The following is a 23,851-nucleotide window of genomic DNA, read 5'->3' as shown; positions in this document are numbered from 1 at the left end:
GCTGCTAGAAGGTTTGCATGGGAAATGAGAGTAAAACATGTGGAGTATTATTGTCCACCGGCATTTCGTGCTTTATTTTTCTGCAGCTACTTTAAAAGTAACAATTGTAAACATTACAACATTACATTTTATTGCTTTTTGTTGTGGCTAAAAACAAATATTCCCCAAAGAGGCACAGACCTGATACTAATGTTATCAGTATCTTATTTGGTTAAAACTGGATTCCACAGTTGGGCCCACTTTGAATGTCTTTGCATGCACAGGTGCTCTTAACTGTATTGTCTTAATCCACTGTGGAGATTATGTGGTTAATGTATTGCAATGACGTACATTTCTCTTTCTCAAAAAAACAAAAAAAACAGGCTGACTCCGGACAGAGCCTTTCTGTCAGTTCTCTGCTGATGCTACAGTTCTGTCCGTCTCTGAGCATTCATGGTCAAGAGCTTTGACGTGAACGTGACGAATTGATGTCAACATAACTAATATTAAGGAACAAAAACACAACATGTAGGGAGGTGGAGGATGTAGTGGAAATCCATTCATGTTGAATGAAGGATTGCCATGAGGCTGTATGACAAACATATCTACAAGTATACTTCTGGAGCACTAATTGAATTATAACGAGTATTATTATGAACGAGGGCAAGAGGACTGCCGTGAGTCGATGCCATTATTTAGCCAGTTTTGTTAATTTCTTCTCAAATTTCTTCAACCAGCGTGGGTTCATTTGAAGCTGCGGGAAGTCGACCCTAGACTAACAGATTTTTATGGCAATAACGGGGCGTCATGGTATACATCATTCAGACGCGATGACACGTGGATATTTATTTCTACACACACAAGTATTGTGTGTCGTTGTCGCCTCTTCTGGGCTGGAGTGATCGAAGCACAGAAGGGCTGAAGGAAGGCGGGCCAGCGGTGTCTGTTGGTGGGGGTTGTTCCGGGAGGTCTGGAGGTCTGGGATGGACGAGACAGACTCTCCTCTCTTCCTCCTGTCTGCCATTGGTGAATAGGTGATTATAGCAGCAGATGTGTCATTTGGTCTGAGCTGCATTCATGTGGATGCAGAGTGACGAAGGAACCTTTTTTTTGGGGGGGGGAGGGATATCACAGGAATCACATTTCATTTGCATTTAGTAAATTTAGGGGATGTGCCAAGTTGCCCCTCGACACTCACACTCCTCCTCGTCCCCACAGCTGTCTTTCCAAGGCATTGCTAGACAGGAAGCTCTCCCTGAGACAAACCCATCCAAACGCATTGGTAAAAGAACAACTTGCTACTTCTATTTTGTTTTTGGTGAACCATTTTAACTGTTGCATTCAACGGGGAGCCCACTGCACAGACTGCTGATCACTCTCAACACTCTCCCTCTGTTCGTGAAGGCATTAGGTTGTGGGGCATGTCGGTGCACGCTTGGTGCAGGGATCAGATTACTGAATAGGATAAGTCATCCCGGGTCTCCCGAGAGACGCGGTGGCACGAAAAGAGCTACGCTGCAATTTATTTAAAACATTAAAAAAAAAAACACTACATTTAGTACATTTTCATTTTATGTCAATGTGGTGCATGGCAGTAGCGGGGGATTGGTGTGTGTGTGTGTGTGTGTGTGTGTGTGTGTGTGCGCGCCCAGGAAATGTTGCGTGGATAAATAAATGTAGATAAATGTAATGATTACGCCGAGGAGATCCGTCTGTGGTCCGTTTGCATCCGAGCTCAAACCGTATTACGATATCATATTTCATTGGAATCGACTTTTTCTTTCCAAGCACGTAAACATAGGGACACTACTCGGTAAACAGAAGGCCCATATGACGGGAAATGGCTGTTTCGTAACTTTTATGTTACACACTGAAGTGACTTATTGCTTCACACTCAAGAGAGTCTGCGTGTGGTTGTTAGTGTAGATCGCACAGCTGTGCGTCGCCACACGATTTCCATTCGTGTGGGTGTGTGTGTGGGTGTGTGTGTCAGGAAGTGATTAACAGCTGGGCTGCTGATCTGGTAGAAACAGAACAGAGGAGTCATCAGACGCTCCTGGTAGTCATCTTCAGACTGGAAATGGTTCATTTCCTCCGCCACCCACCAAAAGGTGGAAACGCGTTTTTACTCACTCATTGTTGTGGCATCCCTTCACAGGAATATCGAATACTGCAGTGATGGAAAACAGCAGAGATAAAAGCCGTGTTAGAATATAAATCGTCTGAAATTTAGTCAGCAAAACTTTGAATCCGTGACAGCGATAGTTTTTGTGCTACAAGTCTCTGCAGAAGTTGCCTTTTGGGGAAATACATGTAGCAGGTAGGTGCTCCTGCAGACACACTTTGTTGTTATCACAGCGTTACTTATATTATTTACTCACCTTAACAACATTACATATTAAGTCTCTAAGAGATTAAAGAGTTATCATGTATTGGCAGCTCATGCAACTTATTCCACTCTCTCTGAACGCCTTTTCTACAGAAGAGCCCTCATCACACCGGCACCAAATCAAGCCGGTGTGATGCCGCCCCAGTTGTGACTTTTAGACGGCATGCCGGCCTGATTTGTCACAACAGCATCCCGCCAGCTTTCCCTTTCTACACAAACGTTGATTCTGCTGTTATCAATCTTTTCCATCAAATAGAGACCATCGATGAAACTATACAGAATGAATGCCGTCAGATACCGACCGGAGCAGCCTCGAATTTGGGGCATTTTATCCACAAAGCCAACAACAACAACTCTCGGTAGATTTTGGTTTACCTCTGTTACAGTGGACCAGTGTGACATTATTATCCTGTGAGTCTCTTCTTATTAAAAAGCAATTGTGCATTAATGATTATCAGAGATGTTTTTCATGACATGGATGTTCCAATTGGTTCCCACCGATAGTTTTCTTTCTTCTATTTCAAGCCCACCCCGGTGTGTGTGTGTGTGTGTGTATATATATATATATATATATATATATATATATATATATATATATATATATATTATACAACGTTACTGCAACACGCTCGAGTGAGAATACAAGAGTGGAAACACAATTGTTGGTCACCACGCCGTGGCCCTGCATGATAAGGAGGAGGAGGCAGGTTCTTGTGAGCACATGGAAATTGCTTATCTAAGCGTGAAAGTATGAAACCTGTTTTGTCTCAAAAAGGAAGGCACTACAGCTGCTCTTATGAATATGAATCGCAGTCTCATTGTTTAGGTGTGGAAATCAGGGTTACAATAACACATTTAAAAAAGGAAATCTTGACTAGACCGGAGACTTTACCGGATGTTTTTGGCAGTAATTGAAATCAAAACAGTGTCTAAAATATAAATCCAACTTTTTCTGTAACGTCTCACTCATGAGAAGTAGTTTTTCTTCCTTCAGCAGCGTCTACTTGGGGAGTTGGGTTTGTCTGCATGCATCTGTTGAAGAGGAACGTGATGTTATCGCAGCGCTACAGCGAATGCTAAGCTGTTGGCACGCTCGCATGTGGGCAGCTCAACAAGGAAGCGTTTGCTCTCTCAGCTTGGCTGCAGCGAAACTTTCCTCGTTCCTCTTCTGTTCCCTTTCCCCCACGTCCCCTTGTTGTTCTCTTCCCGCCGCTAACCTGCGTTCTGTCTGTCTGTCCCAGGTGATGGCGCGGCCACGTGTGCAGCCAGCACTGTGCGTTTGGAGATGGTTTTAACAGACGCCGCTCTGGAGGACTCAGGAACACTGCGCTGGCCTGGAGAAGCCTCATAATATATACAAACACAAACGCACACTAGAAGATTTCCGCATACACTCCGCCACCGGCCGTGCCTTGAGAAAAGGACACGGGCGCATAGACACATAACGAACGCACACACATTTACACCCGTCCGTAGCGAGCGCCGTCGGCGTCCCGTCCCCGCCGCCGCCGCCGCCATGCCGAGCTCCACCATCCGCCGGCAGATGAAGAACATGGTGAACAACTACTCGGACGCCGAGAAGAAGGTCCGCGAGTCCACTTCCAACGACCCCTGGGGCCCGTCGTCCTCGCTCATGTCCGAGATCGCCGACCTCACCTACAACGTGGTCGCCTTCAGCGAGATCATGAGCATGATCTGGAAGCGGCTCAACGACCACGGCAAGAACTGGCGCCACGTCTACAAGGCGCTCACCCTGCTGGACTACCTGATCAAGACGGGCTCAGAGCGCGTGGCGCTGCAGTGCAAGGAGAACATCTTCGCCATCCAGACCCTGAAGGACTTCCAGTACATCGACCGGGACGGAAAGGACCAGGGCATCAACGTCCGGGAGAAGAGCAAGCAGCTGGTGGTCCTCCTCAAAGACGAGGAGCGGCTCAAAGGGGAGAGGTAAGCTTTGGGGAACGGGTCTGAACCCATGCACAGCGGCTAGGGGTCACCTTGTGTTTATGCATATTGGGGTGGGGACGATTAAAGGCACCGTCGTCCAACATCGTGACTTAAAAGAGAGGAGAGAAAGATGGCCGACACACTCGCACGCAGGCTATCTGAATGTTAATTAATATCAATTTCTAACCGAACCACATCAGAGCTTGGCACCACTTCATGCGTTCAACGCGTCCCATTTCATTAACGCTGAGGGGACGCTTTAATACAAAGAATCTCTTGAGTAGTTTTTCAAAGCAACCGTTGGTCTCTAGGACGTCATGGTACGGTCTCCTCGGCTGTTTTGCCCATTTACAGTAAACCTCCCCCGATTGGTTAGAAGTGCAAACGGTTGCAGTCGCTTACCAGGAGCGATATTCAACATTCAGAGCTTTAACTATTGGTGGTTTCTCTGCGGCTGTACTTAAAGATGTTGCTGAATAACTGAGTTTAGAAAGTGATTTAAGATGACACCTGCAAACGGCTTCCTACTTGTATGTCATTCATTTGTTTTGTTTTGTTTACCCATCTGTCTTTTTCCAGATTCTGCCCAAATTGGTGTGCTTCCTCGTTTTGTTTGGCAGCATGTGTAATTCTAATTCATGCTTTTAGAACTGGAAACTATTTAAAAGCTCAGTTTTCAGGCTGGCTTTTGGAAACATACGTCACTTATTTTTCTTCATACTTGTGTTGTTTCCATTTTTGGACGTCACTCTCACAATGACAAGGATCTTGACTCGATCCTATGCCGGTGTTTTCTAAATGTCTGTTGTCTCACTAGGTCTCAAGCTTTGAAGACCAAAGAGCGCATGGCCCAGGTGTCCACAGGGAGCAGTCAGATGGGCTTCGGCCGAGGCTCGTCTCAGCCCAACCTCTCCACCTCCTACAGCGAAGAGTACGGCCGGTCAGAGGGCTCACCTGCCTCCTACCATGGCTGTGAGTATTATCTCATAGTTGACACACACACACACACACACACACACACAGATCATCCCATATGTTTAAGCTCCACATGTAATACAAAAATATCCCATTATTCGGTTCGGAGTCCCAGTTTGTGGAACTTTGGCCTACATCCTGAACAACCTGCCCCTCCCCCTGTTCTGTCTCTGGCTTGGAGTCCCGCAGTAGGGCTGCATTCCTCAGCACACACACACACACACACACACACACACACACAGAAGAGGAAGCCCAGCTTCTATCATCCACATGACAGAGGAATCTGCTCCTCTTTTCAATGATCCGCTCGCTCCTCCAGGGACGCGGTGAGGGAGAGACATGGGACGGACGAAGAAGAGATGCATGGTGGGAAGAAAGACGAGGGAACAGAGAAGACATGTCTGTTTTTTGTCAATGAAGTGTGCAGTGACGCTGCATGTTTGGCTCGTATCACTCCTGCCCTCTTAGGCTTATGTCTTCACCGAAGCTAGGAATGATCCTCATACCTGGGGTTGTGTTTCTGTTATGGAGTATCTACCAGTACTCGTTTCTCCTTCAGGAGGGAGGGAAGGAGGGAAGGAGGGAGGGAGGGCGCTGAAAAGAAACAGAAATCCCGGTCAGGAAATGGGGTAACGCGTAGAGGGGAAGAATGGAGAAGTTGAAATGAAAGAGTGAACCTCTGCTTCTTATCCTTTCATCCTCTGACCCCCCCGAGTCCTTTGTGCACAGCAGGATCACAGTGTGTGTGTGTGTGTGTGTGTGTGTGCCCCCCCCATGCGTGGAATCCTACGTGTTGCACGCAGCCTGTTTTTTGTGTGTGTTTCTTTGTGGTTCACATTCCTGCGTGTGCGTTGCGTTTGAGTGTGCGGCTCAGAGGCGGAAGCTCCAGCGGCTGAGTCATCAGAGACTGAGGGAGAGACGGGCCAATAGGAGTGAGGGAGGGGCTTCGCTGTGGGTGTTTCCACCAGGGGGGATTTTTTCGGATTCCAGTCTGAACTTTTTCGAGTATTGTTGTCCAGGCGGGGTGTGAATGAACGGCCCGGCAAGTGTGACTGCTGGTGACCTAGAACGACCCCGCAGCCTGATGTGTGCTTGACCTTTTCCAACACACACACCTACACCCCTGTGTGTGTCGACAGAGCCTGAATATATTCTAAGAATGTCGTTTCCCCCGGAGGGTTTTCCTTCTTCCTTCTAGTTCCGTGATGCCGTTCATTTTCTGTGTAAAGGTTAAAATCGTTAATTGCTTTTTAAAGATCAGTCGATTCGAGTTAACGTGAATGTTCAGCAGTTTCAGTTCCTTTCAAGCGAACACTGTGTGTGTCTGTGTGTCTGTGTGTGTGTGTGTGTGTGTGTGTGTGTGTGTGTGTGTGTGTGTGTGTCCAGGGCTCCCAGTATTTTCTGTCGAGCACCATGTGTAAATACAGGAGGAGCGTTTAGTTGTCATTCTTCCCCTTCAGCCGTCTCTCATCCTCCAGACGGTCGGGAAACGTTTTCTCTGCTCAACTCAAAATGCCTTGAAAGTGTTTGAAAACAAAGAGGATTTTAAAATCGGGCCTCACTCATCGGGTTCTGGTTCTGGTTCTGGTTCTGGTGTTTCTGGTCGACACCCTGAGATACAACCCCTCTGTGTCGTTACACGGCAGGGATTTAAGATGAAGACACGAGGAACAACCGGACTCACACACACAGTCAGACACACACACTCAGTGACAGACACACACACACACTCAGTGACAGACACACACACACACATTCAGCTACACACACACAGAGACAGACACACACACTCAGCGACAGACACACACAGAAACAGACACACACACACACACACACCCACACAGACAGACACACACTCAGAGATAGACACACACTCAGCTACACACTCTCAGAGACACACACAGAAACAGACACACACACACACACATAGAGAGATACACAGAGACACACACACACTCAGAGACAGACACACAAACACACACTCTCAGAGACAGACACACACACACACACACACACACACACACACACACACACTCAGCTACACACACTCGGAGACAGACAGACAGACACACACACCCACACAGACAGACACACACTCAGAGATAGACACACACTCAGCTACACACTCTCAGAGACACACACAGAAACAGACACACACACACACACATAGAGAGATACACAGAGACACACACACACTCAGAGACAGACACACAAACACACACTCTCAGAGACAGACACACACACACACACACACACACACACACACACACTCAGCTACACACACTCGGAGACAGACAGACACACACACACACACACACACACACACACACACACACACACACACACACACACACACAGAGACATACACACACTCGGAGACAGACAGACAGACACACACACACACTCAGCTACACACACTCAGAGACAGACAGACACACACACACTCAGAGACACACACACACACACACACACACACACACACACACACACACACACACACTCAGTAGAAGAATGACCCAGAAAGCTTTCTTTTAGAGTGATTTCTTTTCTACGAGCAGAGCTGTGTGTGTGTGTGTGTGTGTGTGAGAGAGAGGAATGCCAAGACGTTGAGATGATCCATATAAGGTCCATTCCCACAGCGGTGGGCGAGATACGGGTGTGTTTTAGTTGGCTTTAAGTTTTGTTTATTTTGTCTTTCTGACTCTATTGAACGGTTTTGTTTTGCAGTGTCTGTTGTGGCTCCGTGGGTGATAAGCGGTTGTTGGAGCGCTCGTTGTCTTTGCAGAGAAAATGTTCCTTCTTGATAGAAGCGTGTAACACATTGATGGAAGAAAGACACCACTTTGCCCTAAAACGATCTTGAACACTTCCACCATACAATTCTCCACCACAACGATGAGACATTCGTGTTTTTTGTGGTCACAGCGTGACCCTGAAGCCATGCTGCTTCTGGTGAACGTTTGTCTTTTTTATTTTAGTCTTTTCCTCATAAAGCATAAACAACCTTCTGGTTTCGCTCCCTTCTATATATTTCCAGCCGGTTTCACAGGGTTTCATTGTCTCTGTGACGGTTTTAGCACCGCTGGGTTCACTCTCCATTTGCAGCCGTCCCACCAGCGAAACAAACGCACCTTTACCCTCGGTCCTCTTGTCTCTTTCCCCTGGAGACGGAGTCTTGGAGACATAGAAAAGCAGATTAGAGGGAGAAGAGAAGAAAGACTCCGATCTGAGGCACAGACGGAAGCAGTGAATTCAGTATTGAGAATTGCAGAATTGATGCTGTAACGCTGCTGCTTAATCGCCACATAGCAGATGTGCACATCCCCAAACGATGAAGTATTACGTTGGCAGACATTTCGAGGAAGGCCCGGCCTTTCAGGGAGGAAAATGTCAGTGTTTTCTTTTTCGAAAGAATTGTTTTGTACCGTTTCCTCATCACGGAAACATGTGATGTGGCACATTTTACTGTGTTGTTGCCCGTGGAGGATGTTAATGGTGTCAAATAGTGAAACTAACCATGAGTCAGATCTGCGTTTTTGTCTTCTCGTGTCTTTTGCGTTCAGATCATCCGTCAGAATGATGTAACACGAGGTCCTCGTGCTGCGACGAGTATCTGAGCCAGTGTGCGGCTTGGGAGTGTCTCCATCAGCGGCGGGGCATGTCCCGACCGGTCTGGACCCTCGTTAACGCCTGAGAGGAACGCCCCACCCCGACGCGCTCCGACTTAATCTGCACGCCGCGTTTTTGTTCCAATGCATGATGGTTAATAATGAATACAACGGCCGTGTATGTGAGCAGCTGCACAGAACCGGACGGAACCGGATTGCTGATGGAGCACGGTGATGATGGACGGGGAGAAGAGGCTTGTGCCTCCAGTGATGTCACCGTGTCTTCTCGGCAACTCCCACGCTGCGGTTCCCACGGAAACGGCACAAGCCACTGTTTCAAAACTCGGGCACATTGTCACACACTGTGTGTGTGAGTGTGAGAGAGTGAGTGTGTGTCTCTGAGTGTCTGTCTGTGTCTGGCTCTGTGTGTGTGTGTGTGTGTGTGTGTGTGTGTGTGTGTGTGTGTGTGTGTGTGTCTGTCTCTGTGTGTGAGAGAGAGAGTGTGTCTGTCTGAGTGTGTCGGTCTGTCTGTGTCTGGCTCTCTCTTTGTGTGTGTCTGTGTCTGTGTGTCTGAGTGTGTGTGAGTGTGTCTGTCTCTCTGTGTGTGCGTTTGTGTCTGGCTCTGTGTGTGTGTGTGTGCGAGTGTGTGTCTGCCTGTGTGTGTGTGAGTGAGTGTGTCTGTCTCTCTCTGTGTGTGTGTGTGTCTCTGTGTGTGCGTTTGTGTCTGTCTCTCTGTGTGTGTGTGTCCGAGTGTGTGTGTGTGTGTGTGTGTGCGCGTTTGTGTCTGTCTGTGTGTGTGTGTGTGCGAGTGTGTGTGTCTGTCTGTCTGTGTGTGCGTTTGTGTCTGTCTCTCTGTGTGTGTGTGTGTGTGTGTCTGTGTGTCCGTGTGTGTGTGCGAGTGTGTCTGTCTGTCTGTCTGTCTGTGTGTGCGTTTGTGTCTGTCTCTCTGTGTATGTGTGTGTGTCTGTGTGTCCGAGTGTGTGTGTGTGTGTGTGTGTGTGTGTGTGTGAGTGTGTCTGTCTCTCTGTGTGTGCGTTTGTGTCTGTCTTTGTGTGTGTGCGAGTCTGTGTCTGTCTCCGTGTGTGTGTGTGCGTGCGTGCGTTTGTGTCTGTCTCTGTGTGTGTGTGTGTGTGTGTGTGTGTGTGTACGCGCGCTACCATGTTCTACCATGGCGTGCAGTGTCTGGTGTGTTCTTTATTTTATTATTTTGCTGGCACATGGCCTGCTCTAATCCAATAAACTGAATGGAACTGTCGTCTCTTACAGGATCACAGAAGGCCTCTAAACACACACACACACACACACACACACACACACACACACACACACACACACACACAGTATTAATAACACGCAGAATGTCCCGCGGCCTTAACGTGTGCCCTGCATGTCTCTTCAGCCACGTCCCCCAACGCGGGCTCAGAGCTGGAGCAGGCCAGACCCCAGACCAGCGGAGAGGAGGAGCTGCAGCTGCAGCTGGCTCTGGCCATGAGCAGAGAGGCTGCGGAGCAGGTAGGAGCACCAGCGTGAACCCACTGTGGTTGAACTCGTAAATAGTTCAATTACATCTGCGAAAAGCCGCTCATTTGTTTATTTTTCCTATACTATTTGCTTACTGGGGGTATGTGTGTTTTAGGAGGATCGCATCCGCAGAGGGGACGACCTGCGACTACAGATGGCCTTGGAGGAGAGTAAGAAAGGAGGCCCAGAATCAGCAAAACTGGCCAAGAAGAAGAGAGAGGTAAAAAAAAACACACACACACGGAGACGAGAGCGTCTCGTTAAGTTATCACGGTCATGAAACCGCCTCGCCTCTCCCCATCTTCTTATTCTTCTAGACTTTCTAGGCTGAGAAACAGTCTTTCCTCCTCGCGTCCCATTGGTCCTTTTCCTCTTTTGTCTTTATTTCATATTGTCTCCTGGTCACTCTCTCCGTCTCTCTCTAGCCACAGTCCTCTCTGCTGGACCTGATGAGCGTCCCGGAGCCTAGTGCCAGTGCCAGTGCTGACCCGTGGGGCGCGGGGGGCGCTGCTGCCGCTGCACCGGAAGACCCCTGGCACTCTTATGGTATGCACACAATACACACAATGCACACAATGCACACTGGGGATGATGAGATCACATGATATCGATTTAAAAAAAACACCGTCATTGCTCGCTGAGAAGAGCCACGTTTTTTCTGCACGTCGTCGTCTCTGCTCTCCACCTGCGACTCTTTGTTAAGTAGGAATGCTGCTCCACTGGCTCAGCGGCATTACTGCAGGGGAGGGAGGGGGAGGAGGGGGAGGAGGGGGAGGAAGGAGAGGGAGACGGGGAAAGGAGGCTGTGGGGGGAAAGCAGGAAATGTAAATGTTGAAAGGGAAATGAAGGATACATTTTGAACGACGTTTCTTATCCTACCGTTCTCCGCTTTGTCTGACCCCCGTCCTCAAACCCCCGATTCTCTCTCCCCAGGGTCTACACCCAAGCCAGCCGCCCCCGTGGACCCGTGGGGGGTCAATCCTTCTGTCCCGCCCATGAAGAGCAGCGATCCCTGGGCAGCAAACTCCACTCCTGCCGCCGACCCCTGGGGCTCCGCTGGCACCCGCCCTAAGACCTCCAACACAGGTGACCATCGGGGGAGGAAGTGGTGTCTCCACCAGTCAACTGGAACTTTTGTCTGCGGATTCTGTTTTCGAGCCGGAAATACATTTGTAGATTTTGTTTTGTGGATGTTTGCAGTCTTGAGTTGTCTCTATTTTTAAGAAATGGAAAAGATGGCACCAACATCAACAGATGCTCACGCACATCCGCTTTCACTTTGCTTATTGTGTTCATGTTTCTCCATAAGTTTACCCAATTATCCATACTCATTCGTACTTTTGTGTTTCCATCTGTGTGTGTGTGTGTGTGTGTGTGTGTGTGTGTTGTCCCCTTTCAGGTAGCTTTGACCTGTTCAATACATCCAACGGTACGTCTAAAGAGGACTTCTCAGAGTTTGACAGCCTGCGCTCTTCCTCCTCTGTCCCCACTGGTACTCACCCTTGTCTTCGTCTCTCTAATGACACGGAGTCTGCTGTGTTGTCCGTCCTCCCGCCTCTGTGTCTGAAATGTGTCCGCAGAGACGTGGCATCAAACACAGACGTCTTTCTATGTAAACATCACCAGGCCTGAGCAAAAATGCGATCAAAATGTTGCAGTAATCGTATCAAGCGGTGGGGGGAAAAAAACAGCATTTTGCTCTGGTCTGGTCACAGCGCTCAGGCAGCAGAGTTGTTTGAATCCGCTGGAATCTACAGGATTTACGGGCCTTTAATCCACAGCGGGGCCCGTCTGATCTCATCGTGAGCGCTGCTCCGCCATGCTGTTTGTGTCCTGAGACCGTTTTCCTCTTCGGTGTCTCCTCTCGCGTGTGTTGCTGCATTAATGAACGCGTCTCCGCTGCCTCTGATGTCTCCACATGAAGAGCATCTTCTGATCATTTTTATTGCATCAAATCCTGTTTTTGTTCCCACGTTAAATGCGAGCGTGGGCGCTGGAGTTTACGCCGAGCGAGAAATGCATTTCGTAATATCTATTTGACTTTTTTTTTAATTTTTTTTAGAATGCACAAATGTAAACAACCCTTCCACACGCCGGCCTTGAGTCCTGAGCAGTTCAGCACTAGATGAGACATTCCTGATGCCGCAGTGTTGTGTCTTTGACAATACAACTGTTTTTTTCTTTCTTCCTCCAGGCGACGGGGGCGGAGCCTCGATCCTCTCCCAAGCCAGCCTCGCCAGCAGCGGCAGCATGGACCTCTTCGACCCGCTGCCCAGCTCCATGTCCATGTCCGGCTTCTCAAACCCGACCAGGAAGACCCCCGAGTCCTTCCTGGGTCCCAACGCCGCCCTGGTCAACCTGGACTCTCTGGTGACCAAACCGGCCCAGCCGCCGCCGGTCGTCAACCCGTTCCTGGCAACAGGTGGGAAGAAGTTTGTTCTGTCAGTTGAGGAAGAAACAGGAGCGTTGCGAAGTATTCGCACGAGTAGATTACATGTAAAGTCAATGCACGAATGGTTGCGGTTTAGTTTAAGAACTCAAGGTTAAGGTTTGGTTTAATTTAATATTATGAACCCAGACACGATGGCGTTTGTGCGACTTCCACAACAAGTATAAAGCAGAACTAGTCGTTATTTAAATGGTGGATGGCGGAAACGGTGACTGTTTTCACGGAGTAAAGCCACGCCCCCATTTCCACCGCGAAAAGGCGAATGACACGAATTTACCACATAAAGTCGAGCGAGTAAACTCTTGGTGTGTCGCCCCTCTTTGGCCCCGCCCCTTCCGTACCAGCAGTCATCAAGATGGCCGCGCCGCATCACTGTGGTGTTTTTAAACTGTCTTTCTTTTTGTTCAGGCGGCTCTGCTCCGGCTGGAGCGGCCCACGCCAACCCCTTCCAGGTGACCCAGCCGGCGCCCCCCACCCTCAACCAGATGCGGGTCAGCCCCATGCCCTCCGGCTTCGGCGCCGTCGAGCCCATGGCCGTCTCCGCCGCGCCGCCGCCGCAGCAGCCCATCGCCATGGCCCGCTCCATGGGGATGAACACGGGGATGTCCATCCCGCAGCCTCTGATGAGCATGCCGCCCCAAACCGGGGCGCAGCCCGGCGGGACCACCAACCCCTTCCTTTTGTGAGGGGGGGGGAGGGAAGAACGACTCGCCCCAGAGTAACCCCTCCTCCTCACTTCCTCTCTTCCACTTTGGCTCCCTAAGAAGCTTCAAGATGAACAAGGAGATGTCTTATCCCATTTACCCCTTCATAACAGCTCATAACACACTCCTCCCCCGTCTCTTTGTCTCGATGCTACAAGCTGCCGAGCCCCGCGTGTTCCACACTGATGCGACGAAGGCGAAGACGAGGCCAGACCTCCAGAGCAGCAGTGGCGTTTACAGTTTTTCCGCACAGAGGCGGGACAGGAGCCGGTCCCTCCTCCCCTCCTCCGCCCTCCTCTCGTGTCCACTCCCTCACTCCCTCCCCCTGGGACTGCTCGTTTTCTTCTTCTGTGGTGGAGTGACAAGACAGTCTGACCATACTAACGCCAGGATCTTATCTCTTCACTAGAGCTAATCTTTTATAAGCCCTGTCAGCCGGTGTGTGTGCGTGTGTGTGTGTGTGTGTGTGCGTGTGTGTGTGTGTGTGTGTGTGTGTGTGTGTGTGTGCACATCTCAGTACTTTTACACTGTGTATATTCCAGTGGGTTTTACTTGCACACACTGGAGTACGGATGAGAGATGGTCAGATGTGTTTATACTCTTGTGTGTGTGTGTGTGTGTGTGTGTTACTAAGCAGGGATTTTGCACAAATTTGTCTTTTTCTTTCTTCTGTCAGCGACTGTTGGGCTCACCGTTACACCTTAGCTAAGGGAGGGAGGCTCGTACCACACACTGCCTCGTCTTTCGGTAACCACTCGGTCACAACTCTCGCCTGGTCGCTTACTGTCAGTCAAACTCGGACCCCGCCCACCCCCCCCCCCCTCAACCCTCCACGTGAACTTTGACCTCCAGGGCTCACGGGACTAACAATGAACACTTATCAAAAAGGGGGTGAGCCCCTTTGTCCTTGGGGTTGAAAAGATGCGTAACCGCAATGTTTTTGTGTGTGTGTGTGCGCGCGCTCACGTGCACGTGCACGTGTACTGTTACTGCTCGATACTAACAGCCACATGTTGATGTAACCGTCACTAAATCGCCCCCCTTTGTTTTTTTTGTTTTTAAAGAAAAAGACATGAGCTGTGATGGCATCAGTATTCTGCTATCTGAACATTTGGATGCAGTGATGCATCATGGGACATTTTTTTTGGTTTCTTCCTCCTTTTAGTTTTGTTTCTAGGATCAAAGGGAAGTGTGTGAGTGTGTGTGTGTGTGTGCGTGCGCACACAGTTTGCATGAGAGATACGTTTAGCTTCCAAGTGTACTTTTTAATGAGCAAGTTTTTTTTTTCATTTCTCACTCAGTAAAGTGTAGTTTAAAGTCAAAACGGGGGGATGAGGAAGACATCTGCAGCCTTAAGAGAGAGCGAGAGAGCGTGTGTGTACGTGTGTGTGTGTGTGTGTGTGTGTGTGTGTGTTGTGTGCGCAACCACATATCAAGGAGTGTTAGTATGGTTTTCAAAGAAAGCTCTGGGTTTAAAGAGCATGTCAGCGCGAAGACAGTTTACCTCCCGAGGGGATTACTGCGGCTAATCTTCCCACAAGAACATCACCTGGTGCGCACACACACACACACGCACACACACACGCTTGTTCCAGGGTGGGTCTAATGTTAGCACAGGGAATCAGACAACAGCGAGACGTGTCACGTAAACAGCAGTTGTTCATTTTTCGTTATTTTACTCGTTAGATGTAAATCCATAGCCGAGCCTTTTCAGAGTTTTGGAGCTGTGTACTAGCGGAGCCGTGTAGCATCTTCATTCTCTCTCTCTTGTCCATTTTCTGTCATTGTAGCTTTTGTTTCTTTCACCCTATGGGTAGGCGATGTCATTCTCTTCTCTCAGAAGCACAACTGTTACCAAAGTCATAGCGACTGTGATTTCTGAGGGTGTCGTACTTTGAGTAGTTTGAACAGTAGGGGTCACACTTCACTGACGTTTCTTTATTTTTCTGTTTATGGATCCATTGTTATAAGCGTTTTATATTTTAGAGCTATTTTACAGTTTGTGGAGGAAAGTGTTACTGTTGGCTGGATATCGGCACATTTACTGACAGCGAGCTGAGCGTCTTTGTCTTCTATCGGTTGGAGAAGTGGGTTGATGAAATATAGCTGATGAATCCTTCTCCTTAGGTCACTTGTACTCCTTCTCTTCGGTTCTGTTTATCACTGCCAGTGTTATTACTGTGGAAGGGGTGTTTTTCTTTCCTTTTGGTGTGAGTTGGCGCCCCCTCCTGGTCTGCTGTGGTATGATCGCTACGCCGCAGGACCCTCGGTGTTCCCACTAAACACAGACCTTCTTTTCTCTCAGGCAAAAGGAGGGGCAGCTCCAACCGTGTGTATGATTTTTAAAAGATGATGATGAGGGTGGTGATGATGACTTTTATGCTTGGGGGGGTCCTGGATGAATGGATGAGACACTTGCGTGCAGACCAGCAGCAAACATTTTTAATCTCAACTAAAATATATGCAAAAATTTGGGAGTTGAAAAAGTAAAAAAAAAAAAGAAGACTTGATGTGTTTTTCTGTGCAAAGTTTCAATTTGCTAATAAAGTCTTGTTTATTGAAATGCTACCATGATATTCTTGCTGAGACGTGTCACCTCTCTCACTGGCCTTGATTTCACTGCGGCCTGACCTTTGACCTTTGACGTCACAAGAAAGATTGTTATGGATGCAATGAAATAAAAAAAAAAAGTCCAGCACTCCCGAAACAGTCGGATGCCGCTGCAGCAGCGGGACACAGTTTCACAGTCGTGGCGATGGTGCAGTGAAGTGTGTGTTACTTTGTATTCACTCTGCTTTTATCAAGACTAACCGCCCCGATGGACCGCCTGTCTTTATATGCATAAACAGCCTCCTTTAACCTGTTCCATGTCTGTCTATTTACCCTTCTCATAGTACTGGGAGCAGGCTGCTTTTCTTTCTTTACTTTTTTTTTTTTAAATCGGATACGTGCTCAACCTGTTGGCATTATAACTGTATAATATAATTTATCATTTGTACTATTGTAACATACTGTTTCCTCTGTATACCTTATTATTCTGTGTAATGGGTTTTTGTAGGAAAAAGTCACCGTGGTATTTTAACGGCATCTAAAAACAAAACAAGCGAAGGCAGCGGGCCGCTCCCTGTCGGATGAGGACAAGTGTAGCTGCGCTGGTTGAAAAATAAAAATGTGTATCACTTCAGCTCCGTCACTCCAGCGCCTGAGTCCTTTGTGTGTTTCTTTAAAAATGTGCGAAGCTCAATGCATTCAAAACGTGAACATTTCAGAGGTAGGCTGTTTATTAAAAAAGGTACAAAAGTGTCAATCTAAAAATACATCAAAAGAAATCGCATTCAAATACACTTGTATTTGGCTAAAAAACAAACAAAACGTACTGTTTAAGGAGTCACTGTTCTGATTGGTCAGAGTGGCCCCTTTAAGATAAGTGTTGCTCTTTCCTTTCGGCGGGGGCTTAAAAAAGTAAAAAGAATCTCTCGTGTTACTACATGTTGAGCGGCTGCTCCTCCGTCGACCAGCCAGACGTGGCCGACGGCGTGTTCCCCGGGATCGACGGTCCGGTGTCGTAACCCAGTTTCTTCATGTCTTTAGTGATGATGTGAAAGGAGACGGTGACGAAGCCTTGGGATCGAACCCGCGTCACTGCGACACAAAGGGAATACGACATGTTTAAAACGTAGAAAGAGTCTAGAAACAATTTGAATCTGCTCATCTTGTTATTAAGACCCATTTTAGAAACGTCTGCTTCAAGGAGACGCTGTTTTTATTTATTGTTTTAACAGTTTTGTTTCTTCAAATGTTTGAAATCAGAAGCCGAGATCCCCGATGTGACTTGTAAGTCACTAATGTGAAACAAATATGTAATAAAAGAAGAAATACAGACAGAGAAATGCACAACCAACCTTCTCTGCCTTCACCCTGGGCCACTACTTTAGGGTCTGTGTACTCAGGCCGCCGCCCCATCAGCCAGCTAAACAAGAGAGTAAAAAACAAGTTAAAAACTACAGAGATAGAGGTATTAGTCCTATAGTGGTAATGTGTGTAAATACAACTAGGAAGAGTTCACGAGCAAGAAAGGAACTACTCAACTTGTAACACTTTCACAGATCAAATACAAAATCTGCTCCCAATGTTGACATCTAAAAAAAAAAATTGCCATTTTTTTTAATAGCCTGCTGTGTTGGTGGAATTTAAAAGGAGCCGTGAATACTGTGTGTGTGTGTGTGTGTGTGTGTGTGTGTGTTTCTCTCAAAACACCGATAACCGCAGCGGGAATACAATACGCACCAATGTGGAGGACTAGGACTGGATCCCGAGTAAGATTCAGTCAATATTTGCACGACTCATCAGCTGCTGTGATTAACAACAAGACGACTGAAAACACACACACACACACACACACACACACACACACACACACACACACACACCTCGTGAATTTCTGAAGTCTCCACGTGGGCTCGGGAACAAACATGGGGACGGTTCGCGTGTGTCTGAGAAAAGAAATGAAACGACAGAAACAAGAATCCAGTCACTTAAATGCAACAATAGTCAAGTAGATCCTAGATCAGTAGATCCTAGAGGAGGTAAACACTGACTGTCCAGGTGTGAAGGGGATGTGCGTCGCCCCGTAGCCTCGGACCACGTCGTTGCCAAACACGTCTGGACCGTACACACTCAGCACCAGCTGAGGCCCTGGAAAACATTGTGCAAATTATACATAATATGATTTCCAAAAGGCCTCATTAGACCCTCAGAGATGCTCGTCAATATAGGAATTAAGGAGACGGAGAGTGTGTGTGTGTGTGTGTGTGTAGGTGTGAGGGTATGTGTGTGTGTGTGCATGTGTGTGTGTGTGTGTGTGTGTGTTTCACATCCGGAGGGGTTTGTGCTCTTAAACGTCGTCTCCAGTGGGAAGTTCCATATTAATTTGTGAGAAGACTGGCGGCCTTTACATGTTATTTGAGTGATGCCCTCCTCCAGCCCCTACAGAGACAGAAGCACAGGAAACAGGTGAGATGAGAACAGACAGGTGTTTATTAACCAAAAGAAAAGTTATATGTTGTCTGGATATATTGAGAAATGTTTTTCCAACCATTTGAGAATAACTAATAGTTTATTTACTTCAATTCCAATGTATAATTCAGAGATAATAGGTATGTATTATAGACTACTTTACGTTACTTTAAAACACAGAAGCTACTCACCGAGGTGGGAGCCCAGTCGTGACCGTAGACGAAACAGTATTTGCAGTACAAGTTGTCATACTCTGGAAACTGAAATACAACAAAAAAAACATCACCTTTATAACCGGAAGTAACGAAATACAAACTCAGAACTGAGCCACGGCGACGTTCACACATTTACGTTAACTGTCGCTAAGGCGGTTGAAAATAGCTGCTAGGCTAACACCCGGAAGCACCGACTCACGTTTGCGCCCTCAATTTGTCCGTTAACCGTGAGAAGAAACACGGACGGGTTGCTGGTCGCCATCGCGGCTTCAATCAGCAACCCGGGGATTTACGGCGTCTTTTGCTTTACGTTTTAAGAAGACCCCCGATGCTGCGCATGCGCAGCTCACGACCCAAACCCTCTTTGTTGCTAGGGCGACGGTTGCTGCTCCCCTACGGCAGCCTGCGAGGCTCACGTCAAACGGCAAAGCGCCAAAGCGGGAGCGAAATAGCCCACAAGGTGGCAGCAGTGGAGCAAGCGACACAGTCCTGGTGTCATATTGAATATGTAACGCAATCTCGTCATCATGTAAAGTTTTGAATTCAAAAAAGTGACATACATTTAGTTGTATAACTGTGCTCAGTGCAGCGTACCATTGGTGATAACCAGTGAGAGGGATTTACATCTCTATAGGCCTTAAACATAAGTAAATAGTTTAAAAGTGTTTTAATGTTTCTAAACACTTAGATAATCATGTTTTAGTGCGCACACACACACACACACACACACACACACACACACACACACACACACACACACACACACACACACTCTGTCCCGCTGTCACACAGCAGTTCACCCCCTCACCCCCCGAGTCTCTGACCTTTTATTTCTGCCCAAACAGCAGCTCTCGTTCCATCCTCCATCTTTTTTGTAACTATATGCTGTTCATTTGCCATCCTCAAAGCTTGTGACAGTTTTTATTTATGTTATTTTATCTATCCCGTCTTCACTCGTCTCTTCCTGCCAGAATAAAGTCCGGGAATAAACTACTTCCATGTAAATATGTAAGTGATTACGTGACACTTCTCCTCCTCCTCTCACTGATTCTATCCTCCCTCCTCCTCTCTTTCATCTTTCTCCTCCCTCTATCCCTCTCTTTTTATCTTCTGCCTGCATAACTACCCCACCCCATCACTTTTCATCTCTCCCCAGCATCTCGCTCCCTCCCTCTTCCCCGGCCCCTCCCCCATCTCCACCTGCCAATTTGGTGTCTTTTTGTTTCTCCTCCTCTCTCCTGCAAAAAAAAAAAACCCCAACCCTCCGTCCCGTTTTCATCTTCAAATCGCCTCCCTGTTGCGTTTTCTCCTCTCGCCAGCATCTCCCGCCTCTTTCTCCCCAACGTCCCGGCTATTTTCTCTTCCTCTCATCCTCCTCCTCACTTCTGACTCCCTGTCTCTTTCTCGTCAATGTTCCATTGCAACGTTCCTCCCTCTTCTCTCCTCCCTCCTCTCCCATCTCCTTCTCATTCACCTGTCTCACATCTGCTCCTCCAACGTCCTTCATCTCCCTCTTTCTTCTCCTCACCTCCTGTTTTTTCATGACCCCCTTTTTTTGTTGTTTCCTCTTCCATCTCTGCAGCCCTGCTTCTCGCTGCCAAGCAGCCTGATTCAGAGTCAGCCGGCCTCACGACTCATGGCTCACTACCTGAAAACTCACACAAATTATGAAAGCTTGCATATACGTGTGTTTCCAAACAGAAGCCCACAAACCGAGCTTCATCCCGTCTCATTGTGCATCTTATTATACACTGTAAAACATCAGTCTTCCAATAAATGTTATATCTTTTGAACAGAAGTAAGAATTATTGGTTATTCCTTTTTTTTAATATAGAAAACACACTTTCAATTATCAGTCAAAATAACATTCATATGCAAGTTGAAACACATTTGGAATGTAAGTCCTCTTAACTTGAAACGGTGAGTTGCAAACAAAGCAGAAATGTGTGTTTGTTCGAGTAGGTAAGGAACATTTTCTTGAATTGAAATGTAAAACATTTACATCAACCTTATGAACTTTTATTGAACACACACACACACACACACACACACACACACACACACACACACTCTGAAACGGAGTCTTTGCTCACTAACAAACTGTCACAAGACATTATGTATGACGAGTATAATTCAGTGAGTCATATTTATAGTATTCAAATGTTCAAATGGCTGGACACACACACACACACACACAAACACACAAACACACAAACACACACAATAGAGAGAGAAGACAATTGGTTCACAGATTTTTCTGATGCGGAAGGGTCTTAAAACTTACATTCTCTCTCCCTCTTCCACCACTAGGATGAGACTCCTCTGGTTGTATAGAAGTCTATGCTTCATGTGTTAAAGCTGAATTCTCTCTCCTGACCACCAGGGAGCGACTCTTCCGGTTGTATAGAAGTCTATGCTTCATGTGTTGAAGCTGCATTCTCTCTCCTGACCACAAGGGGGCGACTCCTCTGGTTGTATAGAAGTACATGCTTCATGTCTTAAAGCTGCATTCTCTCTCCTGACCACCAGGGGGTGACTCTTCCGGTTGTATAGAAGTCTATGCTTCATGTGTTAAAGCTGCATTCTCTCTCCTGACCACCAGGGAGCGACTCTTCCGGTTGTATAGAAGTCTATGCTTCATGTGTTGAAGCTGCATTCTCTCTCCTGACCACAAGGGGGCGACTCCTCTGGTTGTATAGAAGTACATGCTTCATGTCTTAAAGCTGCATTCTCTCTCCTGACCACCAGGGGGTGACTCTTCCGGTTGTATAGAAGTCTATGCTTCATGTGTTAAAGCTGCATTCTCTCTCCTGACCACCAGGGGGCGACTTCTCTGGTTGTATAGAAGTCTATGCTTCATGTGTTAAAGCTGCATTCTCTCTCCTGACCACCAGGGGGTGACTCCTCCGGTTGTATAGAAGTCTATATAAATGACTCTACTTTAAATGTATTCCCTCAGTAAACATTGTAAACATGAGTTTATGTCTCAATCTCTAGTTTCAAGTCTTCTTCAATACAGCATGATGTTCATTTAGTAAATTATGGTCATTTAGAGTCAAACAGACCATAAAGCAGGGGACGCTTTTAGGGCGGGGCTTACTGTGATTGACAGGTCTCAACCAGAGACGTATACAGCGTCTCTACTCCGCATTTCAAATATGGAAACTTCTGTTCACCGGTTGCAAAAAGCCAAGATAGGAACCCCTTCCTGTCTCCAAAAGACAGATATGGTTTGAAAGGATTAGCAGAAATATATCCTGAGCGTTTCATTGCTGGTTCCATCATGCTGCTGTTCTTTTCCTCGCTTTAGAAACACTGCACCCAACACTTAACTTCCTCCACGTCTGAAGTTTGTCTTGCGTCCTTTTAGTTCCACACCAGCCGTTCTCCGGGGCTTCATGAGGACAACTGTGTGTGTGTGTGTGTGTGTGTGTGTGTGTGTGTGTGTGTGTGTGTGTGTGTGTGTGTGTGTGTAATGACACCTGCAACAGGCGAGACATTCCGCCTGTCTAATAATAAAAAACTAAAAACCCAAACTGTCTGTTGCGGCCCTTCAGATTCAGTTTAATGAGCTGTTCCTCTCTCTCTCCCTCTCTCTCCCTCTCTCTCTCTCTCTCCCCCCTCTCTCTCTCTCTAAACTGTCTGCAGAAGTTTCTCGTCCAAGTCGTCCTCTTGTCTGTCTAACCTGGACTGCTGAATACAGTCGTGTGTGTGTGTGTGTGTGTGTGTGTGTGTGTGTGTGTGTGGTCTCTAGCCCAGTTTGAATCTCTCTTTCCCTCTGGGAGAAGCACCAAAAGCTCCACATCATATTTTTTAACTGATCCCCTCCCCTCATGTCTTTCAGTCTCAGTCCTGTCGGCTCCCAGGGGCCCATCTGTCCAGAACCAGGCTGCTCTTGTTTTGGCCCAAAGGCGTTTTATTCATTTTGTTCACTGTTGTGATCGTTAGATGCTTTCCAATAAAAATTCACTCACTCTAAAGGAACGCGTTCGGCATCTTGGGAAATTACTCGAATATGAATCTACAACCAGCAGGCGGCTAGCTTAGCTTAGCATAAACAGCTAGCCTGTAACCAAACCCGCCCGCTACCACCTCTAAATCAGACGGTGTATTGTTTTGCTCCAAACAACCGAAGTATAAAGACGAGCGGCCGCTTCTCACTGGAAGACGTGTCACCAGTCAGTCAGAGCAAGTCTTTTCCCAAAAGTATATTCTTTTGTACTTGCATTGTTTCCAGATGGGATGCTGAAAGAAGTCCACTCCACATGTGAGCAGTGGAGACTTTGTGGAGATGAGTTTTCTCCCCTCTGCTGCACTCGATTGGCAGTAAACAGAAAACAAACCCATCTACAGCCTTCCTTCCTTCGTGAGCGGATGAAACAATGTCCATCTTCTAACCGCGAGGCCGCCCCGCTTGGCCACAAATCTCAATCTGCATTTAGTGGACATTAAAATCAGCCATTAGGGCCTCAGTGAGAGAGAGAGGGAGGGAGGGAGGCGGCTTCATTTCCAGGCAGCGTCGACCTCATCTTCCATCACCGTGACCTCTGCTGTCCTTCACCAGGACGAAGACGGCAAGGGGGGAGGTGGTGAGGAAAGGAGGACGCTATTGGTGGGAAATAATGGCTTTTTTGTGTGTGTTCTTTTAGAAGTACCATTAAGGAGTGAGCGATGGGGACGGAGGGTGAAAATCAAGCAGCAAAGATAGAGACGTGGATTTGAAGAACTCAGAGGAGGGAGGATATTTATGTATTCATCACCGGAGTGAGTCTTTAAGGTCAGCCGGGTCTGCTGCTGGAGCAATAAGTCATGACGCTGGTGGCTCTGGTTGAGGACAAAAAGAAGCGATACCAGGGAGAGCGTTTTATCTTTTCCAGGCTGTCAGATAGGAGCATCATTTACTACGCCTCACATTTGTTTAATGGACGTAATAAAATCTCCCCCCGGCTCTTAAGAAGCTCCACTGATGCTTTTTAACACCTGTAAAACTGGGCTTCAGTCTCCTTTGATATACTGTGGACTTCTTCTCATGCGCTTGATCTCAGATC

The 23,851-nt window shown here is 47.4% G+C and overlaps 2 protein-coding genes across 2 annotated transcripts; one reads left to right on the top strand and one right to left on the bottom strand.

Moving 5' to 3' along the window:
- Positions 1-3,884: 3,884 nt before the first annotated feature.
- epn2 (epsin 2) lies at positions 3,885-16,759 on the top strand (the record flags this gene model as incomplete). Its single annotated transcript, XM_079233142.1, has 9 exons — positions 3,885-4,315; positions 5,133-5,287; positions 10,298-10,410; positions 10,535-10,639; positions 10,845-10,965; positions 11,353-11,505; positions 11,819-11,911; positions 12,614-12,841; positions 13,277-16,759. The coding sequence occupies 9 exons, from the start codon at positions 3,885-3,887 to the stop codon at positions 13,552-13,554; spliced, it is 1,677 nt and encodes a 558-aa protein (XP_079089268.1). The 3' UTR covers positions 13,555-16,759.
- An 88-nt stretch (positions 16,760-16,847) lies between these two features.
- On the bottom strand, positions 16,848-19,120 carry b9d1 (B9 protein domain 1). Its single transcript, XM_079233144.1, has 7 exons — positions 19,003-19,120; positions 18,780-18,848; positions 18,447-18,558; positions 18,171-18,267; positions 18,003-18,065; positions 17,475-17,542; positions 16,848-17,214 (listed from the first exon to the last, which is right to left on the bottom strand). The coding sequence occupies exons 1-7, from the start codon at positions 19,063-19,065 to the stop codon at positions 17,057-17,059; spliced, it is 630 nt and encodes a 209-aa protein (XP_079089270.1). The 5' UTR covers positions 19,066-19,120; the 3' UTR covers positions 16,848-17,056.
- Positions 19,121-23,851: the final 4,731 nt, after the last annotated feature.

Source organism: Taurulus bubalis (genome assembly GCF_910589615.1).
Source record: "Taurulus bubalis genome assembly, chromosome: 17".
Taxonomy (NCBI): Eukaryota; Metazoa; Chordata; class Actinopteri; order Perciformes; family Cottidae; genus Taurulus; species Taurulus bubalis.
The sequence above is the reverse complement of the archived record's forward strand: the minus strand, read 5'-3'. Positions and strand labels throughout refer to the sequence as shown.